At 38.0% G+C, this 14,116-nt stretch overlaps 1 protein-coding gene across 1 annotated transcript in view; it reads left to right on the top strand.

The window, feature by feature from the left end:
• loco (regulator of G protein signaling family member locomotion defects) overlaps nucleotides 1–14,116 on the top strand; it is a 99,993-nt gene that overhangs the window by 72,233 nt on the left and 13,644 nt on the right. Inside the window, exons 5-7 of the mRNA XM_028314915.1 lie at nucleotides 11,834–11,926; nucleotides 12,232–12,383; nucleotides 13,489–13,678. Of these exons, the coding sequence (XP_028170716.1) occupies nucleotides 11,834–11,926; nucleotides 12,232–12,383; nucleotides 13,489–13,678 (435 nt within the window). The remainder of the gene's footprint in view (nucleotides 1–11,833; nucleotides 11,927–12,231; nucleotides 12,384–13,488; nucleotides 13,679–14,116) is intronic.

The raw sequence follows: 14,116 nt of genomic DNA, 5'->3' as shown, positions 1-14,116 counted from the left end.
GCCCCGTGATAAGAACTGTGAAGGTGAAAGTTTTAAAAATTAATCAATAAGAGTAACTAGTCAATTCGGTGGTTCTATTTCAAGGTCAGTGCTTTTCTTTTTGTGTTGAAATTGAGTTTTTAGTGATAATTTTTAGTGTCGATAATTTTGTGTAGTAAAACATAGCATGTTTAATCTACTGCATTGTCAGCAATGCAGATGTACTTGCAGTTACATAAGCGAAACGAAAAGAAAGCCGCGCCAGCGCGAAGTTTATTGAGAGCATGATCATGCTCACTTGTTTTATGTAACTTATTTACAACTAACTATGCTTTTAAATCTTGTTTTATTTGTATTGATAAAAATAAGTGTTGTTATATTGTTGGGTTGCAATGTTAATTTACATAAATGCTTCCAAGACACTAGGGTCTTGAACTTAGGTTACCTATTGTTCAATTCAGCCTATTGCAGTTATTTTTTTCTTATACCTATTCAATTCAGATGCGTTTACGTGTTTTGTACCTATTCTGACTTTTTCAATGATAGTCTTCAAGAGCATACGATAGTGACATTGGCAGAAAGTAAACGAACTTTGACATTCAGGCGCAGCTTGTCAACCTTGCCATTGCACATTGTAAATTCGTAACATTTATTTACTATGTTTATCGGTCATTTCTTGATGTCTTAATCTCACTATGACAGTAATATCGATACACAGAAATTCATATCGATACTCTTAAAGAAACAAATACGTATTATCGCTACGAAATCTAATTCGTCACACCACGTGATAGACTATATCTGTTATCAGTGACGAAAATAGAAGTTTAGGGATTACTGTCAGTAAGTACTGGATATCCTGTATAAGGTTTTTTGTATTTACTAGATGCTACAGACGATATTTCTTATGCAGTAGTAATAGATTCTATTTTACAACAAAAATGCTTAGTCTGATCTGCCGTTGATTGCACCCTCGTCGTGGCGATAAGCTATCCTTATCTCGCACGTCATTGCGTGTGAGCGTTTTCCTAAATAAATACTCATTAGTGAATGGGGTGTACAAATATCAATGAAGTATTTATGCAATGTACTGGTACTTAGACGTTAATAGCCCAAGGTGTAACTGGCAGTCCAGCTCGGATAATAACCCGCAGCTCCGTCCCAAAGACTTTGGGAGGACAACGTCAGGTTTTAGTAAGTAGACCCATCCGGCAGGGATAGCCTCGCATAACCCACTGGTTCTTCCAGGCCAGTGGGTATGTAATTTCATGCATTTCCTGACGAAAACAAAAAAGATGTGGAACTGGCCGACTCGAGATCCAAAGAACGCTGGTGCGCCGCGGACTGTTGTTGTGAACCCACTCGTAACACAAGCATATTACACAAATTATTAATAACTTTAAAAATCTTTTGTCATTTGGAATATTTGCTTGGAACTGATCACCATTTTCACCTCGCTTCCATCACTGCAACTCTTGTGTAGTCAGGAATTCAGGATCTAGCTTGACTGCCAATTTTCCTAACTAATCGATTAGATTGTTAGTCAAGGCTAGGCTAATCCCCGGGGAAATTTTAACTGACATTAGCGACAGCGAAATAATTAGAAATGTAAAATTTTAGATTAGTCATAGTTTCCGTCCCATTTTATTTGTAATCAATTTACACATTGTGACAAAAACTATATTTTTTGTATCTGTCTGTGCCAGACCAATGCCAAAAAAATCTAATCATATGTGAAAGCAATGCTGCAATGTACGAGTAAAAACTTATATTCTACTAATTACATTAAAATTCATCTCAGCCGGTTGCAACAAAGTAGAAAAACATTGATCGCAGAAAAACTAAATTCATGAGGATTAGCTTTTTATGACAAAATTAATTAACAAAACATGGCTCATCATTATTGTGGTCGAAGAACATTTTCTAAGTCGAGCGTGAACCACGAAGGATTTGAGAAGAAATTTCCACTGCTTGCGAAGCAAGCACGCAAGCATTGGACATTCAAAGCCTTCATTTCTTCCAGTTAAAGTGTTTTTATTTGTTTTAGTGGATGAGTGTTAATTTAATCAACCCTTTCTTTTCCTAATTTCGATTTAGATCTTTTGTATTATTATGTATGATTGGTCGGCTGATCAGGTTGATTCAAATCTACAATGTTCTAACCAAAATTTTGAACTACAAAGTAACTCTTTGATGCATGTAGGCAGAATAGCTATGCCTTATGCATAAACTAAAATTGGTGCACCATCAAGCTCTATTTTCTTCCTTCCTTATCTTCTTATTTATCGTCCGATTGAGTTCCTTTAAAGCAGTTTGAATCATAATTTTCACCATTCCATGATTTCATCAGCCTCCGAGATAAAAATAGCAAATGAAATCTTCCTTTGTAATCGCTTATCTTGTGCTATTTCAGTATTCTATTTATAGTTGTTTGCTGTGATTTATCTTGCATACGCATAAGTTGTTTTATCATGAAATTCATTTGCATTGAGGTGTTATCAGATAATTGGCAAAGTTGACATTGTTATTTTTGTGTAAAGCGGACAGTTGAAAATTTCCACTCTCGTAAGTGCTCTTATGATTTCTTTAATTGTATAGGTTTATTAAAACTACTCGTATGTATTTAATATACTTTGTTTATTATTTCTTCTGAACTTTCTGAAACTGTAAATTCTTTCATTTATTACTATCGGTACAAAATTCTATTATTTTGTACGTTCCACTGTAAAATAGGCATTTACGCGTAAATGTCAAAGTCCTCTTGACCACAAATGAGGCAATTCGCGTTATCATACTAAACTTAACGTGACCACTTTGGTATTTTGAAACGTTTTAGGTTTGTTTTGTCGGTCGTCGTGGGTCGGATATGACAGCACATCAGGCTAAATACAGGGCATCTTATCGAGTTGTAACAAGTGCTATTTTGCAACAAAAATAACTAAATTATAACGGCGCTATTCCCACCGTTTCAACTCCCGTGTAGCCAGGATCCACAGCTTGACCGCCATTAAAAACCTAACCAGTGAAGGGCAACAAAAATTTATTACAGCCTTTCCCAAAGTGAGCGATAACGCCCCCTTGTGGGCGTTATCGCTCACTTTGCAGAGGACGCAGAGGTCCCGGGTTCGATACCCAGTGGGGGCAGATTATTCTGTTCGGATTGGTTGGTGGTAGGGCTTGTTCTAAGTCTGCCTGGCTAGCTACCACCATATTACCTAAGTCTGTCGCCATAACAACAATGTTAACAGCATTGTTGTGTTCCGGCAGTTAGAGGTGAGATAGCCAATTCCTCTGTGGTTGAGGATTCCGGGTGAAGCTCGCTTCCACCTTCGGCCTGATCATCACTTACCATCAGGTGAGATACAGGCCAAGAGCTTCCTTGTTGTGGATAAAAAATAAAGACCCAGAAAACAAATCGGGGCGTTGTGTAGGGGCTTCGGAGGCGATTTGTAATTTCATCTACTGAATGAGCTCTCGAGACTCTTAACTACAAATGGGGGCGCCAAAAATTATTCTCAAAGTGGGCAATAGACAAAATAAGTTTGGGAACCCCTGATTTATAGTCTGCTGTCGTCTGTACATCTTGTTTATATTATTAACTACGTATTGTTATTTTATTTCACTGTTTTCAATAATAAGGTATTTAGATACTTTGAAAGGATATGCGTGCGTCGCTATCAAAAGATTGTCGTGGAACAAGCACTCAACTTTACAAGCTTGATAAGATTTCTTATTGATTAATCTCGTTTTAAATGTTTATTTGATCGATAAACCTCGTTCTAATAAACTTAATCCGAATTACTGTACAATAGCCAACTAATAAAATGAGACTAATCCCTTGGATTTCAGAGAAAAGTCAATACTTGTATGAATCAATCCAATATTTATTTAAAAAAATCATTTTACGGAGTGTATTCGTTGTTCTTATAGCGATAGCGAAATTATTCATCAATGAAAATATCTCACAAATGCCAATTCATTAATTTTCATAGAACGACCAAGTTTATCTATTTGGAATGTGCTGATAACGTTTAATACGCATAACAAAATTAAATATCAACAATAATAAGAATGGTAAGTATAATAGATAGTGAAGGACATAATGAATTAATGATATTCTAAATTAAAAACTTGATTAAGAAACTAACAAACATGAAACGGTAAAAGTAAACTACTTTAAATTTTTCAGTAATATAGCTTGTATGTAACAGGTGCATACAATCATGTTGCCAGTTTTTAAAATAATAGATTCAACAGATATTCGGAATTTGTCAAAACTTTATTCAAACATCAAAATTAAACCAATTTTATTAACTTATCGTGAAGTATTCCAAAACTAATACAAGTCACTGAATCCTCAAAATCATTTATCAATTTCAATTTCCAAATTGAGCTCATAAGCCAAAATAAGCATTCAATACATTCGCAGTCAGTATGACTGCACTACCAATTTTATCTGCTGATAACAAAATTTATTATACTGCAATATAATGAATGATTAACTCAAGAAATTATTGATTCTTTTAGAGCAATAAAAATATATCAAACTTATTCGGACTTTAAGCTGCAGTAACCAGTTTAGTGTGTTGTTATTAAATTTCACTTTCATAGACAGATAAAATAAAAATAATTTAATACTACCTACGGATGTTGAATGTTTATTTATTATATTTATTATATTTACACTTGAGAATAATGATAATGTCATACTCACATTGAGTTGTTAATTGTTATTGTGATATGTATGTAAGTAGTAGTAATTTTTTCATCTTAATTGATTTTAGGCTTTTTGTCTAACTGCATGTCACTATTTTTCAACAATAACAAGCGTCATGCCTACTTTAATGTGCCTTTCCTTTGCTATGTCTTTTGTTCAAAATTGACATTTGAATATTAATTTTTCTTTTGTTGTAATACTCGCACCTACTTACCTTTTTACCAGTAATACCTTATCACGAAATTGCTAGAATTCTCTAGTTCGTTTAACCGAATGGATCTATAATGAGATCCTATAAATATCCCACGCGTGGGCGTGGGTATATTGGAGCAGGCGCCCACGCCGGCGGCTTGTGGCACCTATGATACTGCTGATAACGCAGATACTTGCTGATAAGTGATAACAATGGCCAATTACTAAACACCCACACGCGCCACAGACGTTAGTACGGCACCGGAATCCGAACTAAACGCGCGCGTTTTCGGGAAAGTACAATTTTGAATTTGGAACTTTTATTTTTTTAGTTTTGACAGCTTTTGCTTTTTTTATTTTAAAACAAAGGAATAAATATTATATTATTTGTGTTGTGATAAAAAACTTTTTGGACATTATCAAGACTTTTGTGTTTTTAATTAAAAAGAAACTCTCATGGTGGTTACACAAAATATGCCTGCACTCGCATTTGGGAAGCTGATAGCGAAGTTTTCGCTAGCTGTAAGTTTATTTTTTGATGTTTTTTTATAACATGGATTATCTTAAGTCTTCGCTTTTCAAATATCTGATAAGCTACACTGTAGATATGCTATTTTTGTGGATAGAAACAATTTGAGTTGCTAGCCAATAAGATTTTGTAGGTATATTAGGTAATTTAATCACTTATTTAATTTATTGATACCTACGTGTAAATCGATTCAATATCTCTGTTAATAATTATGTAATGATAAAATCTTGGAACAATGCCTTCGAAGTGTCGAACGATAAATTCATTTGTTGTTTACCTACTACAAAATATTGCATTGAAACTAATGTTTTCCTTATTTTATTGCATGAATAATAAACTGCATCTTTCTATAGAAATGTCGGATTGTAGTGTGAATGCATTTGTTGGAAGTAATTAAGTAGGTATTACATATTATAGGTAACGGGAAAATCGTGGATTTAAAATGTAGTAGTGAATCGTTTAATTTTACTTTTGTATGCGATTCCATTATAAATACGTAATCCTTTGCGGCCGTCATGTAAAAATAAGCTAACTTATGTGCATAGTTTATGTAACACAAAATACTTAGGTACATTTACTTACTTTATTACGTTTGTTGGGTGGTACCATTTACATAAATTAAACTATAACATAAATTAGTAAATATTATGAGACATAAAATATCGTCGCTTTTCTTTGCTATAGTAAAGTTTACTCTAATTAATATTAAGAAAACTAAAATCTCCGTATTTCTATACTAATAAGAATTTTCTAGGCTTTACTTATCTAGCTTTTGCTGAAAAATCCATGAACAATTGATAATTTCATAGAGTCAAAGTACTCATAAGATGCCAAAGTTCACATTAGCACATTTCCTGCGAGAAACGTTTCCCTGCCAAAAGACATGTCGCTGAGAACATAATATTACATAAACAGTCGGAATTTTGGAGAACAGATGTACGTTCAACCTCATTATCATAGTTTGCGTATTCACTGTAGTACACGGATATTAAATCCATTAATATTCATGGATATTCGATCGTTTAATATCATCGTTATTTTATTATCAATGAAGCTACTGATTAACTGAATATTTTCTAAAATTATTTATGGTAACTTTCACATTCATGTTTTAAACCTTGGCCTGATAGAGTCTACTCACTTTAGTAATTAGTACACTAAGTACTATTCATATTGTCAAAAAATATAATCGATCATTGACGCCTGAAACTATTTCATATCTGCAATGATACGGAAAACTGGCAACTTTACCTCATTTTATGTTTCAATGGGAAGCAAACCCTTAACCTTTTCCCTAAAGTCAAACTACAGACGAGGCGTCAGTACAAGGGGCATTATTATTTCCCTGACGCAGTCCCATGTTTGTCTTCCCATGAAATATCTGATATACGTAGTAACCTAAATGTTGTTGTTTGTTTACAAAATAATAATGTGGTTTTCCTTTATAATATGCGCCAGAGTTTAATCATCAATGATCGCAGACATAAGCACACGTTAACCCCCCCCCCCCCTTACTTGGCACAGACGCATATGCTGCATATAGGCTCTTGCAGCGCCTACCTGTAAAAAAACTAAGTTATTTTATTCTTGCAATCAGAATGTGGACAATTTGACATGACCTCAAAAAATATCCAAGTTACTAGTGACAGAAGATGGTGATGTGGTGAACCTGTTTGTAAAATATCTTGTTAATACTTTCTAAGAAATAAATATTTTGAGAGTAAACAGGGAATTAAACCAATTCATGCTAAGGCCAAAGGCTGCTCATTCAGTACTTAAAACAATGAACGCATCAATGAATCAATAGGGGTCGTTATGGCAGACAAATAGCTTGTTCGGGGGCTGATAAGGACCGGTTGGGGCTATCACTGAGTCAACTCAGGGCTGGGAAATTATTTACAGACTAGCTTTTGCCCGCGGCTTCACCCGCGTGAAATTTAGTTTGTCACAGATCATCGTAAATTATAGCCTATATGTTAATCTGGGTTATAAACAATAATACTGTAAAGTTTCATCAAAATCCGTTCAGTAGTTTTTGCGTGAAAGAGTAACAAACATCCAGACATCCAGACATCCATATAAACTTTCGCATTTATAATATTATAGTAGGATAGTAGGATTAGTAGGATTAGTAGGACTAGTAGAAAATTGCATATTTACTAGCTTCGTTCGAGCATGATCTTTGGCTCTATTTTCTGAAATTAGCTGCTTTCAGAAAGAGTAAAATATAAATGTATTCTTATGTCAAGAATAATAATTTGTAAAAGAACACCATTATTTTGTCAGCTGATACCCAAGTGAAAAGAAGCTTATGTAATGTAATTATTACCATTTGCGTGAACCCTACAATAACATTAATTGAATCTGTCAATAACTGAATGTGATAACAAGCAATTGTTCTATTTACATGTGTGTCAACAAAAACGAGATATTTGTTGATGGACGGACGAGTGGCTGAGATAGGAAGAGTCGCAATGTTGATTAATGTCCTGTTTCATTTGATACATTTGACATGACCTCAAAAAATATCCAAGTTACTAGTGACAGAAGATGGTGATGTGGTGAACCTGTTTGTAAAATATCTTGTTAATACTTTCTAAGAAATAAATATTTTGAGAGTAAACAGGGAATTAAACCAATTCATGCTAAGGCCAAAGGCTGCTCATTCAGTACTTAAAACAATGAACGCATCAATGAATCAATAGGGGTCGTTATGGCAGACAAATAGCTTGTTCGGGGGCTGATAAGGACCGGTTGGGGCTATCACTGAGTCAACTCAGGGCTGGGAAATTATTTACAGACTAGCTTTTGCCCGCGGCTTCACCCGCGTGAAATTTAGTTTGTCACAGATCATCGTAAATTATAGCCTATATGTTAATCTGGGTTATAAACAATAATACTGTAAAGTTTCATCAAAATCCGTTCAGTAGTTTTTGCGTGAAAGAGTAACAAACATCCAGACATCCAGACATCCATATAAACTTTCGCATTTATAATATTATAGTAGGATAGTAGGATTAGTAGGATTAGTAGGACTAGTAGAAAATTGCATATTTACTAGCTTCGTTCGAGCATGATCTTTGGCTCTATTTTCTGAAATTAGCTGCTTTCAGAAAGAGTAAAATATAAATGTATTCTTATGTCAAGAATAATAATTTGTAAAAGAACACCATTATTTTGTCAGCTGATACCCAAGTGAAAAGAAGCTTATGTAATGTAATTATTACCATTTGCGTGAACCCTACAATAACATTAATTGAATCTGTCAATAACTGAATGTGATAACAAGCAATTGTTCTATTTACATGTGTGTCAACAAAAACGAGATATTTGTTGATGGACGGACGAGTGGCTGAGATAGGAAGAGTCGCAATGTTGATTAATGTCCTGTTTCTGAGATGGTAGTGAATGAAATTACTCGTTCCGTCCGTGAATCATGTTGGTTAATAAATCCCAAGTTAAAATGTAACTGATGAAATGGAAATGCAATTTCTTGAATATTTAGCAAAACAGATTTCTAAATTCAGAATAGCAAGGGCCATCACCAATGGTGCCAATGTGATGCATAAAAGGTTAACTATTTAAAGGGAAAATGAAATTAAAATAGCAATTTCAAGTAATTAAAAGAGAAAAAAAAAAGGATCTGATGATCAATTAAGAACAAAAAGGGCCGCAACTACTGTGATCCATAAATGGTCAACATTTGGATGCCTAAGTGAGCCGGTGTTGGCATTGTGACTAACAACTACGTCAAAACTGAAAACAAATGCCCTCGCACCTTTTCTCGGTCCATCCTGAATGACATCAACGCTGCACCAACCGTCCCGCCGGAAACACTGTTGTTTGTAGAACGCATTGTTATTGCGATTTCATATTTAGATCGCAAATGAATATACTCCTATATGGCTGCGCAGGAGTTCACATTCAGTAAATTCCCTCCTCCCCCAATCAGTCTCACGCCAGACACCGCATCGGGCGGACGTTCCATCGCCGTTTCAAACGACAAATTAATTAAACCCAAACACGTCCTCGAACGTGAATTGTGTTCGTAAAACAATTGTGTAATTAAAGTGGTTAGCGTTTACAATTGGTTTAGGGTTCTGCGTTTCATGGAACTGGACAGTGGTTTCTGTGTATTTGTGCAATGAAAATGGTTGTATGGTATGTGACGGAGCAGTTTAAAGAAGAGGTAAATTTCATTTCATATTATCCTTCACTCAAAATTTCAACTGTTGTAGCTTTCATACCAATTTCTTCTTCTACAAAATATAATTTAAGCTTTTGTATTGCAGAACTACTAATTATAAATTCCGAATCCCGTGAATGGGCTTGATTACAAACTTAAACCCTTCAATTTGGGGAAAAACGTAAAAGTCTTCCGTTTGTTTGACTTGAATCTTAATCCTCAAAAGAAGATCCAAAATTGTAACCATCTGATGCTAAAGTTCTTATTTTATGTGCATTCTATTTTCCTTCAAATTCCTTCCAATCAGCGTTATTTCCCTGAAAAAATTTCCACTTCAACTGACAGATGCGTACCATGCATTCCAGATCAAATCAATTCCACGTCAATATATCAGCTGTGGAATCCGAAAACACCTCTTGTACACATACCAAATCGCATTCCTCGCTATAAATTTAATTAAATGGATTATTTTTAGCCCATTTCAAGTTTCCTGTTCAATATCATATTCAAGTGTTTATTTTTATCGAGCTGCGGGGTTTTCCTACGGTTGTGCAAACAGGCTGTCCGTCAGGGCTCAGTTATGAGTGCCTGACTGACATCGCAAATATTCGAGGCGCCTCTTCTATCTTCAGTAAATAAGTGCATGTAAGACTTTTTGGGTCATCCGAATGGAAATGGCGTGATAATTATTTGGCGATATCCATGTGATGAATATGCGTAGATCCATATAGGGATCGAGGAGTCTAATAAATAAATCCAAACAGAGGTTCTTGCTAGAAGAAATATGGACTAAGAACATAATATCTTAGTTGTTTATTCGGTGAAGTTAAATTCGAACAAAAGCCTAGTCCAACTTAGACAACTGGAACCTTAATGAAAGTACAAATTAGTTTATAAAAGGTCACTGACATCACAAAAAAGTTATGGAAATCCCCATATTATTATCCCAAATTCCTTTGGTTTGAAATCAGCTTCGTTTTCCCTGTCCGTTAATTGCGATTGTACAAACGTTCTAAATAAAAGCGTGACTTATTGTTACTAATAACTTGTGCCTACATACATCAGTTTCTAAGCCAAGTGCACTTCATATCTAAACGTTTATCCAGTATTATTGTGTAGGCAAATATAATTGTTTGTCGTAAGGACATCAGCGATTGAGTCACTGTCGCCGAAACGTTAACGACGATACAATGGGGCTCGTGTTGGAGCGATAACATCGTCGCGTTACGTTCTTATTTCATTCCAACTCTACTACTCGACCGAACACGTGTGTTTTAATACATTTTCCTTATTTACGTTGTAAATATTGAAAAACTAGTGCACCGAAAGTGAAGGCAGGACATAAATCAAAAAGCATTGCGCTGTGTTAGGTAAATACCTAGAAAGTTTATTGTGATCGCGATATTACTGGCCTAATAGTGATTTATTAAGCGTCTACTATTTTATTGTTGTGTTCAAATTAATGAACGCCAGTGAAAGTCTAGTATTAACTAATGCTAGAATTTCATACTAAAGAAACATTTTATCAATCGCAAGTATTATAAAAACTTCAGGCATCCATAATGTGTGTTGCGGTTTAGATATTATGTGACTGTTCTCGAGTGCTATCGTTTTCAATGTCCTATTACGGACTAACGAGGAACAATTTACTGACATTCTTGATGTAAGATTGTCGAGGTTTGGTAGCCTAGTGCTACCTCTCTAATTTTTGTAGAAATATCACAATCTAGTTTAGTATTCGACAAAACCATTAGAAGAATAAATAGAATATAACGCTCCTCCTGCAGTAGATAGATCAATATAATTGTCGTGCAGTCGACAGCAGATCAGATAAATTGTTGTTGGAAAATTGTACATAGCTTTTAGACTCTTATGTAGTTGTAATAGCGCGGATTTTGCAGCATTTAACGGGATATGCCGGAGTCCAAATTAGCCCTTCAAGTACCCGCGAATCGAGACAATAGAATTCCTCCAGCGACCACTGAGAGTTTGATGGGCGCCGTAAGAGTAGGCGCACACCAATGATTTTTAGTTGCCCGATAGTTGTGCCCGATTTCAAATTGTATGAAGAATCGGCCAAATCGAATCGGTGTAGTGTGCGCACTCCCATACATGCCCATACTGATCAACAGCCCGACTAAACTATCGGCCGACGAAAAATCAACGGTGTGCGCCTACTCTAATACTCTGTAATGTACCATCAATAACTTTGGTTTTCTTTTGTCCCCAGAGCGAGCAGTCGTCGCCATTCCGGCGCTGGACGACCGGCAGCGGCGCCGGCAGCTCGTACCGCCATCACGACCACAGAAACATGTATAATAAGGTGAGTTCTGAACCAGTGATGAAGTCTTACTATTTTAATTGAAATGGAACGCGAAAGTTTAAAATCTTACAGTAATGAAGTCTTTAAATAAGTCGCACATATTCTGTCAAAAATGGTCCCTGTATTGGAACAATCAAAGACTTTTTTACTAGGTGTTACTGCTGAATTTACGTAAAACGTTCCATGAAACATAACTGGTTCTAAGGGTAAAGCCGTTCCGAATGTTACAACAAATGAAACTCAGTCCAGGTTGGCGGCATTCTTTTTAAAGGGTTAGGGATAATCAAGTTACTCTATTGTTCCAGCAAATGAGCGAAGGCTCAGCGCCAGTGGGAGGCACCGGCGGCGGCGGCGTGGCGCGCTGGTCGCTCGGGCTCGAACAGCTGTTAGCTGACCCCGCCGGCGCGGCCGCTTTCGCGCACTTCCTCGCTAAAGAGTTCGCGGCTGAAAACATCAGGTCAGTACGGAGCTTGGGGTCAACTGTTAGGGTTTGAGAACCAGCTGGTGGGTATTGATCCAGCAAATGAGCGAAGGCTCGGCCCCAGTGGGAGGCACCGGCGGCGGCGGCGTGGCGCGCTGGCCGCTCGGGCTCGAGCAGCTGTTGGCCGACACCGCCGGCGCGGCCGCCTTTGCCCACTTCCTGGCTAAAGGGTTTGCGGCTGAGAACATCAGGTCAGTACGGAGCTTGGGGTCAACTGTTAGGGTTTGAGAACCAGCTGGTGGGTATTGATCCAGCAAATGAGCGAAGACTCAGCCCCAGTGGGAGGCACCGGCGGCGGCGGCGTGGCGCGCTGGTCGCTCGGGCTCGAGCAGCTGTTGGCCGACCCCGCCGGCGCGGCCGCCTTTGCCCACTTCCTGGCTAAAGAGTTCGCGGCTGAAAACATCAGGTCAGTACGGAGCTTGGGGTCAACTGTTAGGGTTTGAGAACCAGCTGGTGGGTATTGATCCAGCAAATGAGCGAAGACTCAGCCCCAGTGGGAGGCACCGGCGGCGGCGGCGTGGCGCGCTGGTCGCTCGGGCTCGAACAGCTGTTAGCTGACCCCGCCGGCGCGGCCGCTTTCGCTCACTTCCTGGCTAAAGAGTTCGCGGCTGAGAACATCAGGTCAGTACGGAGCTTGGGGACAGCTGATAGGGTTTGAGAACCAGCTAATGAGCGAAGGCTCAGCTCTGGCTAAGGAGTTCGCTGCTGAGAACATCAGGTCAGTATAACTTGGGAACGGGTTTGACGCAGACCGTCCCATTCGCATTTCGCCATGAATTCAAAAATGGTCTCATTCGCGTCAGACCCCTTGGGAGTTGGGAACTAGCTGATTGCTGATGCTCACCCATCGTAGTTGAGAAAATAAGGTACCTATTGGGCTATGCAACTTGCGTATAGGTCTTTACCACAAACTTAAATTAAAATCAACCATTTATAACCATGTGCCGTGGAAATTCTAACTAGTGGAAACAGTGGTTCTTTTTCTGCTCACCCTTAAGCTGTTGATGGTCAATTATTGCCACCATATTTTGAGTTTTATTGATCCAAACTTGTCTTAAACAAATTCCCTCCTTCTCCCCAGGTTCTGGTGGTCATGCGAGCAGTACAGCTCAACAGAAGACCCTGAGAAACGGGCAGAGATAGCTCAAGAGATCTGGCACCGGCATCTAGCGGACAAGGCGTCGGAGCCAGTCAATGTGGACGCCGCAGCGCGCCGCGCCGCACAGCTCCGTCTGGACCAGCAGCCGGCGCCGCTTGACCTGTTCCAGCAGGTAAGACCTTATTGTATAAGCCTGTAGATCAAATTTTGAATAGGCCTTGGAATCCTGCTTGTATCCGCATCGTTAGACCTGTTCCAGCAGGTAAGACCTTATTGCTTCAGCCTTTAGGTCTGATTTTGAAAGATAAGCGTGCAGAGATAGCTCTTGAGCTATCTCTTGAGATCTGGCACCGGCACCTAGCATACAAGGCATTAGCTCATCTCCGTCTTAACCTGCAGCCGGCGTCGCTTAACCTGTTTCAGCAGGTAAGACCTTATTGCTTCAGTCTGTAGGTCTAATTTGGAATGGGCCCAGGAATCTTGCTTGTATCAGCAGCCCGCGCCGTTAGATCTGTTCCAGCAGGTAAGACCTTATTGCTTCAGCTTTTAGATCTAATTTTGAATAAATCCAACTAGGCTAGGATGCGCGGCGTGATAAAATTTTATCGAT

The sequence above is a fragment of the Ostrinia furnacalis genome, unplaced genomic scaffold (genome assembly GCF_004193835.3).
Source record: "Ostrinia furnacalis isolate ACB-3 unplaced genomic scaffold, ASM419383v2 OfSCF4921, whole genome shotgun sequence".
NCBI classification, from domain to species: domain Eukaryota; kingdom Metazoa; phylum Arthropoda; class Insecta; order Lepidoptera; family Crambidae; genus Ostrinia; species Ostrinia furnacalis.
The sequence above is the reverse complement of the archived record's forward strand: the minus strand, read 5'-3'. Positions and strand labels throughout refer to the sequence as shown.